At 44.6% G+C, this 22,030-nt stretch overlaps 1 protein-coding gene across 1 annotated transcript in view; it reads left to right on the top strand.

The window, feature by feature from the left end:
• Positions 1-22,030, top strand: part of si:ch211-26b3.4 (connector enhancer of kinase suppressor of ras 2) — a 68,213-nt gene that overhangs the window by 18,144 nt on the left and 28,039 nt on the right. The window contains exons 3-8 of the mRNA XM_056282639.1: positions 4,210-4,412; positions 4,945-5,032; positions 12,077-12,118; positions 17,281-17,400; positions 17,568-17,627; positions 17,832-17,900. Coding sequence (XP_056138614.1) covers positions 4,210-4,412; positions 4,945-5,032; positions 12,077-12,118; positions 17,281-17,400; positions 17,568-17,627; positions 17,832-17,900 — 582 coding nt within the window. The remainder of the gene's footprint in view (positions 1-4,209; positions 4,413-4,944; positions 5,033-12,076; positions 12,119-17,280; positions 17,401-17,567; positions 17,628-17,831; positions 17,901-22,030) is intronic.

The raw sequence follows: 22,030 nt of genomic DNA on the forward strand, positions 1-22,030 counted from the left end.
TCTGGAAAAACAAATCTCAAATGTTTGCCTTCCAGTAAACATTGAGCTGCAGTCCAAGTAGTACAGCAAATTTGGAGGTATGGAGTGTTAAGTGAGATTCACTGATTGTGAATGAAGTAAGATTGGCGGCATGGTGACGCAGTGGTTAGCGCTGTCACCTCCCAGCAAGAAGATCCGGGATTCGAACCCCAGGGTTGTCCAACCTTGGGGGGGTCATCCCAGGTCGACTTCTGTGTGGCGTTTGCATGTTCTCCCCCGTGACTGCAGTGGGTTTTCTCCGGGTGCTGTGGTTTCCCCCACCATAAGAAAAAAAGACATGCATGTTAGGGTTAGTACTCCTGTCTGTGCCCCTGAGCAAGGCATGGCAAGACGAACTGGAGTTGGTCCCTGGGTGCTGCATGGCAGCTGCCCACCGCTCCAAGCTACACAGCTAGGATGGGTTAATGCAGAGTGTAGTTTCCCCACGGGATCAATAAAGTATCTCAAAATAAAAAAATAAAAAATAATAATAATAATCATTGTGTCCAGCAATGTTAATGTATTGTTTTCTTTTCCATGATAAAAGGACATTCCCGAGGCTTGCATCATTCAAATTTCATGCAGTAGCAACATTTTATCTGGTTAGTTACTAAAACGTCCCTCTTCTGTGCTTGTGTGACTAGTTAGCTTCTAGCTCCATAAGTTTTTGTGCGCACAGGGAATTTTTTATTACCATTAGATTTTTTTCAATGAGTCGAATTTGGGAGTTGCAGACAAAATATATGAATTTCTCAATTGCGCATTTATTGAATTACTTCGAGATGAGCTGGGAATTTAGGAGCCAGTCCCCCGACGATGCTGACTAGATAGGCGATGTGAAGCCTGATGGATGAGAGTTGTTAGTGTGAATGGGACAGTCACAGAGTCACTGAGTGAGATACAAGCTGGTGTGTGCAAACAACAAATGTCCAAAGAGATGAACACTGCAGAACAACAAGCCAAAATGACCTGATACCCTGTTCATCTTTTTTAATAGGAGTTAGGGGGAAATTTCACAAGGTAGCACATTTAGCAAATAAACAATATTATTCAAACAGTTATTGTTGTAGTTGTTACCATCCATCCATCCACCCATCTATCCATATATCTATCTATCCATCCACCCATCCATCCATATATCTATCCATCCATCCACCCATCCACCCACCTATCAATCCACCCATCCATCCACCCATCTATCAATCCACCCATCCATCCACATGGCTATCCATCCATCCATCCATCCATTCAACCGTCCATCCATCCATCCATCCATACATACATCCATACACACAGACAGACAAAAACATGTCTTTATTTTTTAAATTCCTGTGCATTTCAAATCCACAGTCAGGGATTAGCTATATTTCTGTGATAATGAATTACTGATGTATCAAACCAATAGGAAAAAAAAGAAGAAAGAAAACAAAGCCGGGCATCTGTTCCTTTAATTTTTCAGCTCTGGGTATATGAAGCTTACACAACATCTAATGAATCAGCTCGTAGCTTTAAAGTAGAGCAGCACAGGGCATTAATACAATGCTTTTGTAAGTAAATGTTTATTAAATTGTGATAGCAATAACAGCTCCATCGTTGTTGTCAATGCCTATAGCATGTGTAATGTTTGAGGATGATGGTGAGGATCAGCATACAGGAGAGGCTTTTCCACAAATGGCTGCCATAGCAACCGCATCGACGTGACGTGACGTGTGTGTGTGTGTGTGTGTGTGTGTGTTGGGGTATGCTGTAATGGCATCTCCATCTTATCGTATTGATTCGATTTTGTTTTTGCCTGCAGCCACACACACACACACACACACACACACACACACACACACACACACATATATAGGGGGGAACGCGAGAGAGAGAGAATGAAAAAAACAGTATATATATAGAGAGAGGGGGGGGACTAAAAAAACATTGTGGGTGTCTATATATAGGGGGGGCTAAAAACAGTGTGGAAAAAAACTGTGTGCGTGTGTGTGTGTGTGTGTATATATACACTACCGTTCAAAAGTTTGGGATCACCCAAACAATTTTGTGTTTTCCATGAAAAGTCACACTTATTCACCACCATATGTTGTAAAATGAATAGAAAATAGAGTCAAGACATTGACAAGGTTAGAAATAATGATTTGTATTTGAAATAAGATTTTTTTTACATCAAACTTTGCTTTCGTCAAAGAATCCTCCATTTGCAGCAATTACAGCATTGCAGACCTTTGGCATTCTAGCTGTTAATTTGTTGAGGTAATCTGGAGAAATTGCACCCCACGCTTCCAGAAGCAGCTCCCACAAGTTGGATTGGTTGGATGGGCACTTCTTTGAGCAGATTGAGTTTCTGGAGCATCACATTTGTGGGGTCAATTAAACGCTCAAAATGGCCAGAAAAAGAGAACTTTCATCTGAAACTCGACAGTCTATTCTTGTTCTTAGAAATGAAGGCTATTCCATGCGAGAAATTGCTAAGAAATTGAAGATTTCCTACACCGGTGTGTACTACTCCCTTCAGAGGACAGCACAAACAGGCTCTAACCAGAGTAGAAAAAGAAGTGGGAGGCCGCGTTGCACAACTGAGCAAGAAGATAAGTACATTAGAGTCTCTAGTTTGAGAAACAGACGCCTCACAGGTCCCCAACTGGCATCTTCATTAAATAGTACCTGTTAGAGCCTGTTTGTGCTGTCCTCTGAAGGGAGTAGTACACACCGGTGTAGGAAATCTTCAATTTCTTAGCAATTTCTCGCATGGAATAGCCTTCATTTCTAAGAACAAGAATAGACTGTCGAGTTTCAGATGAAAGTTCTCTTTTTCTGGCCATTTTGAGCGTTTGATTGACCCCACAAATGTGATGCTCCAGAAACTCAATCTGCTCAAAGAAGTGCCCATCCAACCAATCCAACTTGTGGGAGCTGCTTCTGGAAGCGTGGGGTGCAATTTCTCCAGATTACCTCAACAAATTAACAGCTAGAATGCCAAAGGTCTGCAATGCTGTAATTGCTGCAAATGGAGGATTCTTTGACGAAAGCAAAGTTTGATGTAAAAAAAATCTTATTTCAAATACAAATCATTATTTCTAACCTTGTCAATGTCTTGACTCTATTTTCTATTCATTTCACAACATATGGTGGTGAATAAGTGTGACTTTTCATGGAAAACACGAAATTGTTTGGGTGATCCCAAACTTTTGAACGGTAGTGTATATATATATATATACACACACATACATACGTACATACACTGTCACATATGCTAATATTATTTAGTTCTCTCTCGCTCTTGCTCTCTCTCTCTGTCAAAAACACATGCAATTCCACACAGCGTTCCTGAGATGGTCGATAGGCATGTTCTTCTACCTCTTCTCAACACTGTTCCCTGGAGAGTGCAGCACAGACGATGAGGTTGACTCCCGGAGAAATAATTACAGTTGTGCAAATGTATGCTGCAAGTTCATGTACAGATTTATAACCACACGTAAACACAGAAGATCATACACTACATTATTACACATACATGACCCACGTGGACATGTCAGTGCATACATGTCAGCTGGATACAGTACATGCCACTCTCTCCCCTTCTCTCTCTCATTCTGTTGCATATTCTCATCTTTTCTCATGCTGCTCCATCTCCCTTGTCTCTCCGTTCTCCCCTTTCTGCTTTGCTTGTTGGATCTCCCTCTCTCCCGGTCCTGCCAATGCAAAACCCTCTCTCCTTTTAAGTCCGTGGTATCATGATGATATGCAGAGAAGATCTAGAGGCAGACGAGGAATAGATACGTCTAGCTAGGCATGTAAATTTGGCTGTATTATTGTGTGTGTGTGTGTGTGTGTGTGTGTGTGTGTGTGTGTGTGTGTGTACATCTATGTGAATCCTTGTTTGTGTGTGTGTTTGTAGCATTTGTGTCAGCAGGAATCAAGTTCTGTCAGGCAGGACATGACTGGAGGTGACTTGGGGAAGTAGAGTGCAATGTGGTTCAGTGGGTCTGTGTGTGTGTGTGTGTGTGTGTGTGCGTGTGTTTGTGTGTGTGTGTGCGCGTCTGTGTGTGTGTATATATGGAGTTCTAGTGCAGTAATGGTCCAGTGGACCAGCCATTCTAAAGTGTCCTTGGCTTAATGACTCCAAAGTACAAACCACTGGGTTGCACGTGTGCATCGATCCTATTGTCCTTTTCCATGTTTGTCCTTCAGAACTATGGTCTAGAGACAGAGAACCTCAGGACTCTGTCTCACAAGCTGAATGCCTCGGCCAAGAACCTCCAGAACTTCATCCTGGGCCGGCGGAGGGGCGGACATTATGATGGACGGGCTTCCCGGAGGCTGCCCAATGACTTCCTCACCTCAGTAGTAGATCTCATCGGTGCAGCTAAGAACCTGCTGGCCTGGCTGGACAGGTAGGGTTAGAGGGACTGGGTTAGAAGGGTTGAGCTAAATAGAGGTATTGCAAATATCTGTGACTAACCAATAGACCACTTCTGGACACCAGCATAGACTTTTTAAATGAGCGCTCAGTATGAATCTATATCTTTATTGACAACTGCAGTGAAACATCAGAAGCTGGAATATGCATACAATGCACCTTACAACTGTTATTATTATTATTATTAGTAGTAGTAGTAGTAGTAGTATTATGTTATATTACTTCTTACAGTAATAACATTTAATTAGTACCAGCAAAATACTAATTAAAGCTGCATTTTGCTGGTACTAGTTTTCTTTAGCCTAAATGAAACTGTATTTCATTTTACCAGTGTACTAAGTAATAATTCATTACTCAGTACACCTTCTGTATGCTGGTAATAGTTTGTTACTCAGTGAACTGGTTAGTGAAATACAGTTTAATTTAGGCTGAAGAAAACTAGTACCCAGTCATTCACCAATTCTGTTGTGTGTGAAAATGAGTGAGCCCAGTTTGTTATGTTTCAGGTCTCCATTTGCCAGTGTGACAGAATATTCTTTACTGAAGAACAACATTGTGCAGCTCTGCCTAGAATTAACTACTATTGTACAACAGGTAGACACACTTGCACAAAACCACCCACGCAAATCCTTGCACTCACACACACACACATAAATGCATACATACACATTGCATTCATGCATCACACAACCAGATGCACAAAGACCACGTGTATGTTCATGACCCCCCCCCATTCTAAAGGTCATGCCTTTAATTGGAATCCTGCTGGAATAGAAATGTTATGGTTTAATATGGGCGGGGGCACATCAATATGGATTCAGCTCGCTTCGGTTCTCTAGACTATATAGTAGAGTTCTAGTATGAGTGGAACATATGCCCATTGCCATAGGCTGTGTTCACCATAGCTGATGGTTCAGCACTGTGTGAGCAGCCCTTAGTGGCGGCCGCAGGCACTGTACTCATTTACTGACTGCTAGACCTCATCCTGGGCTTAATTTCTGGGTTCTGATGGAGAGTCATCCAAAAGAAGTGTCCCCCCCCAAATCCCAGTGTCCTGCCGTCCCACCCCACCTCTTCCTGCTCTCCTTTCTGGCACACTTACTCTCCAGACTCATGTGGATTTACCACAATCACGCGCACTCGAAAATGAACACACCCATACACACTCATGCAAGCACTGCACATGCGCACACAAACGTGCTTTCTTTGACACCTGCAGGTGCATGCACACATGCTCACAGATACCCGAGCTGTAGAAATCCCATTGCTTGGTGGGGAATGGTGGCCTTGTCTTGGACTTTATCCATGCCCTCTTTGAAAGTCCCTGCCCAATATGAGTGAGTGTGTGTTTGTAAATGTGCCAATAGTGGGCATCGGGGCCGGGTAGATAACACCTATACCCTCTTAAGGGGCCAAGAGGAGAGGAGAGAGCAGGACTGTCATTGGTTCACACTGGGCCAATTGAACGTGTGGCTGCCAGGATGAAGCAAGGAAGATACAAAGGTGGCAGTGCTGCCCATACTAATACATCAAACAGACGAATTAACCGCTACAACGCACATCTGGTGCATTCCGTGGGCCGCTTTCCCAGAAACAGATTAACTATCAGCTATTGTTGAGTAACAATCTGTCATGTTTAAATAGTATAGTTTGGGAAGCAGATTTCTGAATCCTGCTAAATGGTCAACTCAGTCGCTAGAATAAGATGTTGGCATTTTACGTTTCCACAAACCAAAGATACGTTAAAATCTCGACGTTTCTGAACCAAAAATACGTTTCATATCAATATTTCTATTTATAACCAGTGTTGGTGGAGTCTGCGTCCACGTCACGTGACTGTCGAGTTTCTGTCTGCGAAAAGAACAAAAAAATAGCTGACATTCATCTTATTCTCAGTGGAAAATGCAATATTTTAAGATAGTTTTGGCATTAAAATGCATTTTGATAACATTTCTAGTGAGAAATGTGCATGTAGTTTTCATAATATTTGTTCAGTGAATGTATATGATCTTTAGTTTGTTAGTTATTGCAGAGATTCTTTCAGGTCACAACAGAAAACTGTTGGGATGCAATGTTTCTGACATTGAACACAACCCCAAAATGTGTTTCTACAATACTTGCTAAAATATCCTAAATAAATCAACATAGGTATTTTTTTTAAATAAAACACCTAAATGCAGTGTAATTTATGTTTTGGCTGCAGTAATTATTTGATATATCATGTAGATATATAGTTACAACCCAATAAACTACAACTATGGTGCTGATTTATATCAAGCTATATGGCACAGCTCCAGGGAACTGTAGTTTTTAAAAACAATATTAGTGCATTTCCTAGAATTGGAAGTTTTAAATACTGAATTGACAGTACACTGGGGGGTTTAAGGGGATGGGAAACAAATTCCTGTGATCAGATATTAAATATCTAATTGTTAAATGGGTGAAAATTTATTTTTACCACATTTGATAGCACCCCCACAGCTGAGGTCAAGAGCTCTCTTTAACAGTTGTTCCCATGTCTGTAGCCCCTTCTGTTGCTGAATGACGTCTTCCAACATGCACTGAGTTCCAATTTCAGATGTCAATATTTCAAAGTGGGAGCCATTTACAATCTGACGTAATGTTACTCTACAGGTTGAGGCCTTTCCAATGATGTAGTTGGTTTAGTCCTATGAAAAAGTTTAATTTTAATATTTCATGGATGCAGTCTTGGAACCCAACCACTGGGGATGTACAAACTGATGCATTCTTAGTGCCAGTCCCAAGCCCTGATAAATGGGAAGGGTTGAGTCCAGAAGGACATCCAGCATAAAACCTTTGCCAAATCAAATATGCAGATCATGAGTCAGATTTCCATACCGGATCGGTCAAGACCCGGGTTACCAATGACCACTAGTACTATTGGTCACCAGAGTGCTGGTGGAAACTATTCCACAGTTGGGCAAAGGAGAAGGAGAGGGGGAAAGCATGTCCAGAGGCAGCAGGAATGTAGGAAGAGTAGGAGTGTGGAGGTGACCATTGGAACTTTGAATGTTGGCACTATGTCTGGTAAAGGGAGAGAACTGGCTGATATAATGGAGAGAAGGAAAGTAGATATACAGTGTGTGTGCAAGAGACCAGATGGAAGGTGAGTAAGGCCAGGAGCATCAGAGGTGGGTTCAAACCGTTCTACCGTGGTGTGGATGGGAGGAGAAATGGGGTAGGGGTAATCCTGTAGGAAGAGTATGTCAAGAGTGTGTTGGAGGTGAAGAGTGTGTTGGAGGTGTCAGACAGAGTGATGAGTATGAAGCTGGAAATATAAGGTTTGATGATGAATGTTGTCAGCACATATGCCCCACAAGTTGGGTTTGAGATGGAGGAGAAAAAAGAATTCTGGAGCAAGTTGGATGAAGTGGTAGAGTGTGTACCCAAGGAGGAGAGAGTGGTGATTGGAGCAGACTTCAATGGGCATGTTGGTGAAGGGAACAGAGGTGATTAGGAAGTGATGAGTAGGTATGGTGTCAAGGAGAGGAATGTGGAAGGACAGATGGTGGTGTATTTTGTGAAAAGGATGGAAATGGCTGTGATGAATACGTATTTCAAGAAGAGGGAGGAACACATGGTGATGTATAACAGTGGAGAAAAGTGCACACAGGTGGACTATATTTTATGCAGGAGATGGGATTGGAGACTGCAAGGTGGTGACGGGAGAATGTAGCTAGGCAGCATCAGATGGTGGTCTGTAGGATGACTTTGGCGATCAAGAAGAGGAAGAGAGTGAAGGCAGAGCCAAAGATCAAATGGTGGAAGTTGAAGAAGGAAGAAATTTGTGTGGAGTTCAGGAAGGAGTTAAGACAGGCACTGGGTAGTAGTGAAGAGTTGATGGATGGCTGGGCAACTACCACAGAAATAATGAGGGAGACAGCTAGGAAGGTATTTGGTGTGTCATCTGGACAGAGGAAGGAAGACAAGAAGACTTGGAAGTGGAATGAGGAAGTACAGGAAAGTACCAGTTTGGCAAAGAAGATTGGCATAGTCAGAGAGATGAAGAACGGTATGGCAGCCCAGTGGTTAGCACTGTTGCCTCACAGCAAGAAGGTCCTGGGTTCAAACCCAAGGTCATCCCAGGTCCTTTCTGTGTGGAGTTTGCATGTTCTCCCCGTGTCTGCATGGGTTTCCTCTGAGTTCTCTGGTTTCCTCCCACCATCAAAAAGACATGCATGTTAGGGTTAATACTACTGCCTGGGACCCTGAGCAAGGCAATGGAAAGAAGAACTGGACTTGCTCCTCAGGCGCCGCAGCTGCCCACTGCTCCTATATAATGGGATGGGTTAAATGCAGAGAACAGATTCATTGTAAGAAAACAATTCATTGTGAGAATACAATGTCAAATAAAGTGGCTTTCAAGAAAGTAGACAGGAGTGCAAGGAGATGCGGTGCAAGGTGAAGAAAGAGGTGGGCAAGAGGCAAGAGGCAAGAAAAAAAGAGGAAGACCTAAGGGGAGGATGTGGTGAGGGAGGACATGCAGGTGGTTGGCGTGACAGAAGAAGATGCAGAGGACAGGAAGCAATGGAAATGGATGAGCCGCTGTGGTGACCCCTAATGGCAGCAGCTGAAAGAAGATGAAGAAATAGATGGACACAATCTTGGCCCAGGCTTAGTTTCAGAGAGCCCTTTGGAGGACCAATATATGAAATGAAAGTCATTTTGTTTGTTTGTTTGATTTTAAAAAGTGTCAGCTATACATATTGTAATCCTGCTGACCATCCAGGGCATCACTACAGGTATGTGGCCTGAATTGCTTGGGTTAGGGTTAGGGCTGAAAAGAAAGATCTTGAATTTCATCAGGAAAATAAGCTTCAAAGTAGGCCAAATTTGCTAGTTTGGTTGTAAATTAGTCAAAAATTATTACATTAAATTATGTTTGCCACTATTTCCATGAAAACAGCCAAAAAACGAAAGACCTTTAATTTCATGTGTTGGGCCTCCCAAGGGCTTTAAAACTTTGTCGTAGGACTAAGTCAAATACATTGTTGGAAAGGTTTCAACCTGTAGAGTAACATGTCAGTCTGAAGGTTGTGAATGGCTCCTGCTTTGAAATATTGACCTCTGAACCTTGACCTCAGTGCATGTTGGAAGGCTTGTCATTAAGCAACAGAAGGGGCAACAGACATGGGAACAACTGTTCTAGAGAGCTCTTGACTTCAGCTATGTGACTGTACCCATATAGTCACAAGCAACTTGATACAAATCAGCACCATAGTTGTAGTTCTTAGGGTTGTAGAAAATATATATCTACAGAATATATCAAATATTTACTGCAGCCGAAACATAAATTACACTACATTTAGGTGTTTTATATGGGAAAAAAGCAAACACATGTTGATTTATTTAGGATATTTGAGTAAGTATTGTAAAAACATTTTTGGGGTTGTGTTCAATGTCAGAAACGTTGTATTCCAAGAATTTTCTGGCGAGACCTTGAAAGAATCTTTGTAATAACTAAAAAACTAAAGATCATTTACATTCACTGAACGAACATTCTGAAAACAAAATGCAAATTTCTCTCTAGAAATGTTATCAAAACGAATTTTAATGCCAAAACTATCTTAAAATATTGCATTTAATGTTGTAGAAACACATTTTGGGGTTCACAGAGAGTTGAATCAGTTCATCTGGACACAACGTTTACCGGGAGAAATGTTTCATCACTCAACGTTTCATCAAGAAGTGACTTATTCAGTCTAATCTGACTGCAGGTATCTCCACCCTTATAAACAATACAGTGGCATAATGACCGAAACCAACCATCAGTTTCATATGCAAATTACCATGACCATTAACTAGAGTTACAGTGGCCATGTGTACTATTCACAGAGGATTCAGGAATATTTGCAAACGCAGCATTGTAAGATGTCAACAGATGTACTCTTACCCCCCCCCCCCCCAAGCTCAGGGATGGGGCGGCACGGTGGCCCAGTGGTTAGCACCGTTGCCTCACAGCAAGAAGGTCGTGGGTTCTCACCCCAGGCCGTCCCAGGTCCTTTCTGTGTGGAGTTTGCATGTTCTCCCCGTGTCTGTGTGGGCTTCCTCCGGGTGCTCTGGTTTGCTCCCACCATCAAAAAGACAGGGTTAATAGGGTCCATACCCCTGTCTGTGTCCCTGACCAAGGCAATGGAAAGAAGATCTCGAGTTGGTCCCCCGGGTGCTGCACAGCGGCTGCCCACTACTCCTAGCTACAGAGCTAGGATGGATTAAATGCAGAGAGTGAATTTCATTTGTATGTATGTACAAAATGACTAATAAAGGTATTCTGTTCTATTCGTTCCCTCTTCACACAGATGGCTTCTTTGACTTCCCGTTCAAACCAGCATTCCCCCCTATCAAGGATGTGCACATCCTCATCCCTGAGAGAGTGGCCACTGACCTGTATATGGGTGTAGACTGTGGAGTCCTGGCCTGACGTGCTAGCTCCTCTGTGTTGTGCTGTCCTCTTGGCCAGTGTCTGTGTGGTTTCCCGCGATATATACAATTCACGGCAATCCTCCCGGCACTTAACAGCGTACACTATATTGCTCTGTTTGTGCCGGGGGACCCGATCCGATTCTGTGATTACCTGGATTATTGAGCATGCATAAAGGCATTTTGGGGTTGCGTTCAATGTCGGAAATGTTGCATTCCAACAATTTTCTGGTGAGACCTGAACGAATCGTTGTAATACCTAACAAACTGAAGATCATATACATTCGCTCAATGAAGATTATGAAAATAAAATGCAAATTTTTCGCTAGAAATGTTATCAAAAACACATTTGAGTGCTGAAACTATCTTAAAATATTGCGTTTTCCACTGAGAATATAAGGCGTGTCAGCCATTTTAAAAAAAAATCTTTTTGCAGACACAAACTTGACAGTCACGTGACGTGGATGTGGATTCCACCGATAAATTGAAATGTTGATATGAAATGTGTCCGTGGTTTGCAGAAACGTAAAATGTCAGTGTTTTATTCCAGCGACTGGGTTGAGTCGCTTGTGAAGTTTGAGGCGTCTGCATTCAGCCAGTCCATAAGTACAATGTGAACTTTACAGTTATATGCAAATTTGAAGCATTAGAATAGAGTTATCTGAACACTGTCGTTTGCTGTTAAAAAAGAATAGCCATCCATCTTGCCTTCCGTTGGTCATCTCACATTACCCGTTTCCCTCTTTCTCCTGGGTAGTTATTTGAGCTGGTCTGCTGATGCCTGCATTGATGTTTTTCTCCAGCTCATGTGTTTCCCTCTCTCTCTCTCTCTCGTCCCCCTCTCTCTCTTGTTCCCTCTCTCTCTTTCATTCCTGCTCTCTCGCTCTCTCTCTCTCTCTCTCTCTCTCTCTCTCTCTCTCTCTCTCTCTCTCTCTCTCTCTCTCTCTCTCTCTCTCTCTCTCTCTCTCTCTCTCTCTCTTGTTCCCTCCCTCTCTCTCTCTCATCCCCCTCTCTTGTTCCCTCTCTCTCTTTTGTTCCTGCTCTCTCTCTCGTCCCCCCTCTTGTTCCCTCTCTCTCTTTCGTTCCTGCTCTCTCTCTCTCTCTCTCTCTCTCTCTCTCTCTCTCTCTCTCTCTCTCTCTCTCTCTCTCTCTCTCTCTCTCTCTCTCTCTCTCTCTCTCCCCCCCTCCCTCCTCCAGGACTGCACGGTGTATGAGACAGAAAATAAGATCCTCCACGTGGTAAGTTACCGCTGTGTCAGCACCCACTTAATCCATCATCAGAGGGGGTAGAAAAAGTTGTTTCCGAGCACTTTATCTCCAGTGAAACATCTTATATGTTTATGGTAGCATTAGCGAGTTAGCCGATTAGTTTGGTTTTACAACTCTTGGGACACATGGCATTCACACGAAGACATGATTTAACAGACAACCAGTAACAGAAAGAAGAAGAAGAAAAAAAGCGTTTGACCTGTTTCCATCACGGTCCCAGTTGTAACATCCAGCTACCGTGAGGGAACATTTTACAGTCCACAGTGACGGCTATAAATTAAATGGTGAAGGCACACAGGAGCATCCTAACAAGATTGATATCCTTGTGCTTGTGGTGTGGTTTAATTTTATTTCAACACCACGCACGCTGGGGATCCTGCCCACATGGGCTTACGAGACACCACCATATATCAGCTTGTGAACAACAAACATATTCCTCCGTAAACTCATATATCATACAAAGCTTTCCCATGCCTTACACATACATTTTACTATGTAGAGTACCCTTTTACTGAAACACCGTCTGGGTCTTGTTGAATTCTTGATTTCTTGAGTTTTCAACTCTCACCCATCCTTTTACCCTGATGAACACTGAGTTTCACTTTTAGCAATGCAACCCGCTACTGTAAGTCAATTGTGTGTGTGTGTGTGTGTGTGTGTGTGTGTGTGTGTGTGTGTGTCTGCATTTCTACATGTGCCTTGGTCGGAGAGCTAGCTGTGACAACTTTGTGTGTGAATTTGGGATGCAAAATGGTCCAGGTGAAAAAAAATGTACCAAGAGTGAGTAGACAGCGAGGCAGGGACCATTAGAAATATCAAGTTTCGCTGATGTTTGTGTGTGTGTGTGTGTGTGTGTGTGTGTGTGTGTGTGTGTGTGTGTGTGTGTGTGTGTGTGTGTGTGTGTGTGTGTCCACACTGGGTGAAACGGAGTGAGCAGCTAGTGTCTGATCTGGGCTGACAGTTGGATTGGGACACTTCCTGCTGCCATTCAAGGTCAGGCAGAGGAAACCAAAATGAAGGGATATGGCAGGGTTTTCTTTTTCTTTTCTTTTTTTTGCAGAAAAGCTCTTGAACATTGTATGTCAACACATAATTAAAAGCACATTTAGGTCAGTATATTGTGAGTGCACAATAATAGAAAACAAAATAGTGAATAAACAACAGTTATCAGCCGTGCCACGATATTTCCCTTTCTTTTCTTTTTTTTTTCACGTTGTCACGCCCAGTGTGAAAAGCAGACGCTCCCTAGGCTTTGGTTGTGGAAGCTGGGCTGTCAGCTGTCAGGCATCATGAGAGGTTACAAGCAGGTTTACCTCTGCCCTTCTGAACCTGATAAGGAACGAGGAGGGTGACTGGACACTTAATATAAGATAGATCAAAGAAAGTGTTGACATGGGTCGACAAAGAGCACACTCAAGTGTTACACACACACACACACACACACACACACACACACACACACACACACACACACATATACACTCACACACACAAATATACACTAACAAAGCACAGGGTGCCAGCCTTATAAAGGCTATACGCATGACTAAGTCTGTTATGTGTGGGAGGTTTATGTGTGAAATAGGGAGATAGTGTGTGTGTGTGGGGGGGGGGGAGACAGGGAGAAGGTGCGAGAGAGAGAGAGGAAGAGTCGAGAGAGAGAGAGAGAGAGAGAGCGAGAGAGAGAGAAATATGCCCGGCTTTGTCTTGCTGATTGGAGGATGCTTTTTAGATACTGTTCCCTTGCCTGTGCTTGCTTGTTTGTCATGTGCACTACTATGTGGTGAACGGACCGAGGCACAAACACACATGCTCAACCGCACCCACCCACAAGCACACACAGTCACTTGTCATAAATACTAGAAAGACACAGCTGCAGACATACACACAAAGACAGACAGGATTATGCAGGAGTCTACCGGCCGCTGCCTGTGTGTGCGATGTATGGCCAGAGTGTGGTACCGGGACTGTGGACTGTGCTGGTCAGTCTCTGCTGTAGCTACTGTAATGGTAGTTGTATGGTTGTCAGCCTGTGCTCAATAATGCAAAACTCACTGCTGCTCTCCTCCCCTCTAGACTACTGCCTCAGCAGTCAGATGGACTGGGAATATATATGTTTGTGTGTGTGTGTGGGTGTGTGTGTGTGTGTGAGAGAGAGAGAGAGAGAGAGAGACAGACAGACAGACAGACAGACAGACAGACAGACAGACAGACAGACAGACAGACAGACAGACAGACAGACAGACAGACAGAGAGAGCGACAGAGAGATACAGACAGACAGACAGAGAGAGACAGGTACAGACAGAGAGAGACAGACACAGAGAGAGCGACAGACAGAGAGAGAAAGAGAATCAGAGAGAGACAGACAGAGAGTGTGGGGAGAGAGACAGACAGACAGACAGACAGACAGACAGACCGACAGACCGACAGACAGAAAAAGTAAGAGGGTGAAGATGAGCATGTGTGAGTCTATGTATTTGATGAAGCATGAACTGTGGTTGTGTGGTGGAGTGTGTATGTATGTATGTGTGTGTGTGTGTGTGTGTGTTTATGTGCATGCATGCATAAGGATGAGAGAAATTACATAAGACTGTCCTAGTTGTGTATTTCCCTCTCCTCTGGTTTCTCCTCTCTATACTGCCTCTTTCTCCCTCCCTCCTGTCCTCTTCTCCCTGTCTCTCCGTCTCTCTCGTTCGTCTCCCTCCCTCCTGTCCTCTTCTCCTGTCTCTCCACCTCTCTCGCTCATCTCCCTCCCTCCTGTCCTCTCTCCTTGTCTCTCCATTTCTCTCGCTCGTCTCCCTGCCGGTGTTTTGGTGTATGTTTGCCGGGATCGCGGGTGTGTGTTCAAACATTTGGGGGGAGGTTGCTCCCATATTATTACGTAACTGTAATATTGGAAGCGTTTTGGTAACTAAACGTGTGTCTGCCTCCATCTATGCTTGCATGAATGAGTTCACCTGCATGCACGTGCACCTGTCTTCCTGCGGGCACGTGTATGGTGAGAGAAGAGGTGGCAGCGAGAGGAAAAGGTGATGGAGGGAGAAGGGGATCGAAAATGAGAATAAACGAAGGAGTACGAGTGCGCTTGCACATGTTTTCTATGTGTGTACGTGTGTGTGTGTGTTTGTTGGGGTGAGGTGGGGGTGGGGGTGGGGTTGGGGGGGTAATGTGTCTAATCTATTTGGCAGTGCACTATGTCTGGCTTTCTGTTTGACTGCTCTTAAATCTCATGCCAGCCAGCCACACAACTTCACTTCCCCCGCAACCTGCGGTCCGACTCTCCCGAGGACGGGTCAGCTGAATGCCGGGTGTGCCGGGCAGAGCCAGAGGAGACACAGACTCCACACTGGTGATGGTCCGTTTGTCTGACGGCCAGTGTTCATACCAGGTCAAGACTATTAGTCTAATGATGAAAGAGGAACACGGGTAGAGCCGCAGCGTTGTCACTCGTCGGTGGCGGCGGCGGCGGGCTGGCGACTTTGCGTGCTATTTGTGGCTGTAAGCTGGATTACATGTGCACTTTTCTCCCCTTTTATTTGAATTGAAGTTCTGAGGTTTTTTTTTTTTAAAAGACTGTCCCTGAATTTGGCATGAAAACGGGGTTTTTAACGTCCGTTCTGCAGTGATGTTATGTCCTGTTTCCACGGACACGTGAGTTAGTGTACCACTGCTTCTTTGTGTCGGCAAAATAATAAAAAGGTGGTGTGTAGTTCAATCAACTGATCTCCAGAAAAAAGTGGAAGTATGTGTGTGAGTGTGTGTGTGTGTGTATGTGTGTGTGGGAGAGAGAGAGAGAGTGTGTTTTCTGTATGTGTGTGAGAGAGGGAGAGAGAGAGAGAGAGAGAGAGAGAAGAGAGAGAGAGAGAGAGAGAGGGGAGAGAGAGAGAGAGAGAGTGTGAGAGAGGGAGAGAGAGTGTGTGTGTGTGAGAGAGAGACAGAGAGACAGTGTGTGAGAGAGAGAGTGTGTGGGGGCGTGTGGGAGAGAGAGTGTGTGGGGGGGGGGGGTGCGAGAGAGAGAGAGAGAGAGTGTGTGGGGGTGTGTGTGTGCGACAGAGAGAGAGAGTGAGAGAGAGAGAGAGAGAGAGAGAGAGAGAGAGAGAGAGAGAGAGAGAGAGAGAGAGAGAGAGAGAGAGAGAGAGAGAGAGAAGGCACGAGATTGGAGATCTGCTTTCCTTATTTCACAAATAACTGTAAGCCAGTAATTGCTCATTAAGATTGCGGTCAGATTAGAAGATAGTTGTGTGCAGGATTCATCATCATGTGTACAGTGGGACACGGATGTCGTTTGTAAAGGGTGTGTATTTTGTCACAGTGTATATGTGTTTGCATGTGTTTTGTGTGTGTGTGTGTGTGTGTGTGTGTGTGTGTGTGTGTGTGTGTGTGTGTGTGTGTGTGTGTGTATGTGTGTGCGTGCGGTGAAGCAAGATAACCAGGATAGCGGTGTGTATTAGCCCACTGCAGTTATTCAGCCAAGACTGGAGGGCAGAGATGCTGCCAATGATAAACAAACTTTCATGTGGGATCGAGCAGACAAACAGGCTGAGAAACAGTCAAGGTTTATTTAGAACAAAGCCAAGGTGAAGCCATGCTGTCGTTTGCCTTATCTGCCCTCACTTACCCAATAAGGGTAATGTGCTTAAGTGTTGCAATATGAAAATAACCACATGGATTATTCATCCGCTGCACGGTGTATTGATTTAACATCACTCATGTAACCGTAATAGACGGCTTTCACTTATGAGAAGAGGGGAAACGCTCCAGACAACACGAGCAAACAATGCTGTCTGTGATTTAGATTTTATAAAACGTCACCCGAGTACTCTGCGGCCCAGCTGTTATCGGTGATACGCCGTACTGTCTGTGCTGGTGTCTTCTGGGCATGCCTGTGGACAGACCGTGACAGGAAACAGTTTGTGTGTTGGAGTGATGGGAGTGGTGATGTGGAACAATCTGATGAAATGATTTCTGTTTCACCTCCTCTAGCTAGGTCATAGTGTCCCTCACCGACCAAAACCAATCTCAGTAACTCTTTATCTCTTTCCTTCTCTCTCTTTCCGTCTCTCTCTCTCTCTCTCTCTCTCTCTCTGTGCCACTCTCTCCCGTGTTCTCTCTACCCTCACCCTATCTCCAGTGTAAAACGCTTGCAGGGATATGCGACCACATTATCTCTCTGTCATCAGACTCTCTGGTCTCTCAGTCTGCACATCTGGAGGTGGTCCACCTGACCAGCATCATGCCTAGCGAAGGGCTGGTAGGGACAGACACACACACATATACACTTCATCACTGACATACGTGCACAAATAAGTACAAAGAACACACTTGCATACTATATGCAGTTCATCAGTAAAGGTTATTTTTTCTCTGCTGTACAGGATGTAATGTATCTTCAGCTCAGTTTGTCTGTGTTTTTACTAGGGAATGTACATCAAATCAACCTACGATGGACTTCATGTTATCACTGGAACCACAGAGAATGTGAGTTTTTGTATCCCGCACCATCCTCATGAACACAACTCGTAGAGTCACTCAGAGTTTACATCTCCAGCAATAAATCTGTCTCAGTATCTGTGTTGGTAGTCTTTTATTCTTTGAACATCTCTATTTCTGTTTCCTGCCCCCCCCCCCACACACACACAAATCCATCCCCGCCACACACAAACGTAATTGTTCCCCCTGCAGTCCCCAGCAGACCAGTGTAAGAAGATCCATGCGGGGGATGAGGTGATCCAGGTCAACCACCAGACAGTGGTAAGTCGTCAGCAAACACCCCACAGCCTGCTCTCGGCATTTAGCGCTAACGCTGGCTTTGTGACACATACTATACTCACACAGCCTCATGGGAAATACAGTTATGTGTTTCCGCCATGAATACTTTGTGAAGCCATTTATTCCCCAGTTTTGTGCTGTGTTGGCAGATTGTCGAGGTGCCACCACCACCACCAAAACTACTAATATCATGGTGTTGTCTGTCAAGTGACTGTGTTGCTATGCAGGCTAATCACGCTCACTGGGAGAGGTAGACTAAAACAAATCTGCATGGGACAATTTCAGGTGATCACTGGTTCACACTTTCTAAGGTTTATCAACACTGAATGACCTCTGAACGGGTCAGTGTTGCATTGTCTCTTGCATTATGGTTGATGCTGTCTGTCCTTATAGTCTTTGGCTAATGTTGAGTGCTAACTATGGAGGCGTTCCCCGTTTCGTATTGCTAGCTCACATTCCACTTTGAGACTTGAAGAAACCGCGCTTCTATGTTCAACCTGAGACACATCACATCAAAGGGAAACAGAGACACAGGTAGCCACCCCCCCCCCCGTTTCTCCCCCTATTGAACCTGGCCAATCACCCCGGTCTCTTAGCCGTCCTGGTTGCTGCTCCACCCCCTCTGCCAATCCGGGAAGGGCTGCAGACTACCACATGTCTCCTCTGATACATGTGGAGTCGCCAGCCGCTTCTTTTCACCTGACAGTGAGGAGTTTCACCAGGGGGACGTAGCGCGTGGGAGGGTCACGCTATTCCCCCCCAGTTCCCCCTCTCCCCTGAACAGGTGCCCCAACCGACCAGAGGAGGCGCTAGTGCAGCAACCAGGACACATACCCGCAGACACGGCCAATTGTGTCTGTAGGGACGCCCGACCTAGCCGGATGTAACACAGGGATTCAAACCAGTGATCCCTGTGTTGGTAGGCAATGGAATAGACTGCTATGCTACCCGGATGCCCATGGAGCAGTGCCTTGTGAGAGCACATGATTGAATGTGCTCTGTGTTGCTCGAGCTGTCAGCAGTAACACATGCAATTTGTTCCGGTGTTTGTTTGAGATTACTGAGGAGGAACAAGGTGTGCGACCGTGTGTGTGTGTGTGTGTGTGTGTGTGTGTGTGTGTGTGTGTGTGTGTGTGTGTGTGTGTGTGTGTGTCGGGGGGGGTATTATTTGAGTGGTTTTCCACAACTGTTTTCTCATATGTCTCAATTGGTATTGCCTGTGTGCACTGAAGAGTAGAGTTGAAGTTGATTGACATGTGAGGGAATGTTATCACTCTCCCAACCCCCCCCCCCATCTCTCTCCGTCTCTCTCTCTTTCTCTGTCTCTCTCCTCTCCCCCTCTCTCTCCTCAGGGTGACAGTGCAGATCACACCCTGCCGGGTTCTCAGCTCTAACCCCTCATTACTCGCTCTGCTACAATCTCTCCACTCTGATCCCTCGCTCTGGGGGAAGCAGACAAAGGGAGAGAAACAGACAAAAAGGGATGGGGTGAAGTAGTCAGAGGTTGCCGGCGCGAGCGAGAGGGCCAGAAAGTGGAGATGAGGCTAGACGGAAGTAATAGGTGGAGTGCAGTGTGGTGGATTAATGGTTAACTCCGTTGTTTCGGAAACATCCCGTGTTCGATCTCATGTCCTTCTTTGCAGAGTTTCCATATTCTGCTAATGTGCATGTGAGTTTCCACTGCTGCGGCTGTTTCCTCCCACGGTCCGGAGACATGCATGTCAGGTGAATTGGACACACTTGCCATGTCGAAATACAAAATGCAATGTATTCAAGGAAGAAAAGCCCCGAAACAAGTAAAGTAATCTGCTAGTGCACTAAAATATTTCACCACGGTAAGATTTCTTAGAATAAGAGTAAATCACTTGTTTGCCTGAAAGACCAGAAATCACAAAACAACCTAAACTGAACTGATTTCAAGATATTCTACCTAGTCTGAAGCGTACCGTGTTAAATTTAATCATTAAATTCTCAGACAAATCCACCTACTAGAGCAATTTCCTTTTCTTATTTTATTTCTAAAATGCTCTTTTTAAGATGAAATAAAGTTAACAAGATAGCGCGAAAAATTCTTAAATCATGACTAATCTCATAGGCGGTTGTTGTAATCTCATAGGTAAATTATTCTTGAGAGAAGATGATAACATATTTCTCTGTGAATTTGTTCAGATATACCGTTTTTGCTGTATGTGTATGAATGGGCCAGTGTTGGACTGGTGGCTTGCCTGGTGTGTCTGCCTGCCTTCTGACCGGGCATGCTGGGATATGGTACATCCCATTCCCCCCACCCATGCACTTGAGAAGTTCAGTCAGGAGGGACATAATTGTTTATTATAACAGATGATTTAGTGTAAATTAATGCATGTCAAGAAAGTATTTGGCATTTAGACTCAGCAGGGAGGTTTTTTTAATGGAGGGGCATCAGCATATTAACCCCCCCCCCCCATGGAGTCCAGATGCTGGTGGTAGTGACTGATGACTTCTGCTGAGATTGGTAAGGCTGAAGAGGCTGATGAAGAACTGAAACTGATGAATCTGCGAGAACTAGGTGGTGATGGGGAGGTGGAGGGGCGCGCATAACAGCAGCACGACTGCACTAAAGGTGGAGCGAGCTACATATTTAAAAAGACGGCAGCAAGATGACAGGCTAACGTTGCACATGTGTATCGCTGTGCTGTTGGATGGATGAGAGTGGGTGATGTGATCAGCCGATACCTCAATTCTTTTTTTTGGGGGATTTTTCCTCCTTTTTCTCCCCAGTTGTATCCGGCCAATTAACCCACTCTTCTGAGCTGTCCCGGTCGCTCCTCCACCCCCTCTGCCGATCCGGGGAGGGCTGCAGACTACCACATGCCTCCTCTGATACATGTGGAGTCGCCAGCCGCTTCTTTTCACCTGACAGTTAGGAGTTTCACCAGGGGGACGTAGCATGTGGGAGGATCACGCTATTCCCCCCCAATTCTCCTTCCCCCCTGAACAGGTGCTCCGACTAACCAGAGGAGGTTGCTAGTGCGGTGACTAGGACATATACTCACATCCGGCTTCCCACCCACAGACAACAGCCAATTGTGTCTGTAGGGACACCCGACCAAGCCGGAGGTAACATGGGGATTCAAACCGGCAATCCCCGTGTTGGTAGGCAATGGAACAGACCACTATGCTACCCGGATGGCTGATAGCTCAATTGACAGTCCCAGAAAATGACAGCAAGGGAAAATATGAGTGAGCGTGCATTAGAGATGAGAATGGCAGGATGAAATAGGAAATATAACTACAGGCCTATGCATGCAAAATATAGTCTTCCTGACAGAAAATGCACTGAAGGATGTAGAGAGGAAGATGATGGAGAGAGAGAGCGAGAGAGAGAGAGGCAGTAGACAGACTGTTCGGCTCAATACTGCTCTTGTTTTCTGTTCTGGAAAGAGCCGCCGTGTAAGACGCTTAGACACTGCAAGCGTTCTCTCTGTCGGCATCATGACTGATAGACTCATCTTGCGGGGGCTATATATCTTAATGGAATTAGATGAGCGTGAACGTTGGGTGATGTACATATTCGATAGCATTGTGCAGTAGTTACGTTGTGTTATCGCCGGTATTTAGCACAACAGAGCTTCCTTGTCTGTGTACGAGCTCCTTTCAAAATAGGACACAGATGCACAGTGTTTATTTAGCTCTGCTTCTCTTTTGAGGTAAAATGTGGAATTTGCTCAAATAACAAACTGATTGTTTGAAGAGGCAGCATAATTATGCAGAGGTAATAGCATCTGGTAAAATAATGAAGACCCTTGGGAATTGTGAACCCTCTCCAGCAGCAGTTTGTGCTTTTACTATTTTGGTAGGGCTCTTCTCCTCTCTGCTTATTTGCATAGCAGATCGGCACTTAACCGGTCTGGTTAAATTGGATTTTTGTGTTGGTGGTTAACTAAGACACCATATGTGGAGTCCAAAGATGTAAGATACTGTGTCAAAGTACTCATCGGCAAACATCAAATGGGTGTTTTTTTTTTTAAAACATTATTATTTTTTATGACCGTAGTCCAGATGCAGTTTACAAACCCTTTGATTAAACCAGTCCAGGGTTTTGGAGGCCCACTAGCATGAGATGTTCTTTT

The sequence above is a fragment of the Lampris incognitus genome, chromosome 1, assembly GCF_029633865.1.
Source record: "Lampris incognitus isolate fLamInc1 chromosome 1, fLamInc1.hap2, whole genome shotgun sequence".
NCBI classification, from domain to species: domain Eukaryota; kingdom Metazoa; phylum Chordata; class Actinopteri; order Lampriformes; family Lampridae; genus Lampris; species Lampris incognitus.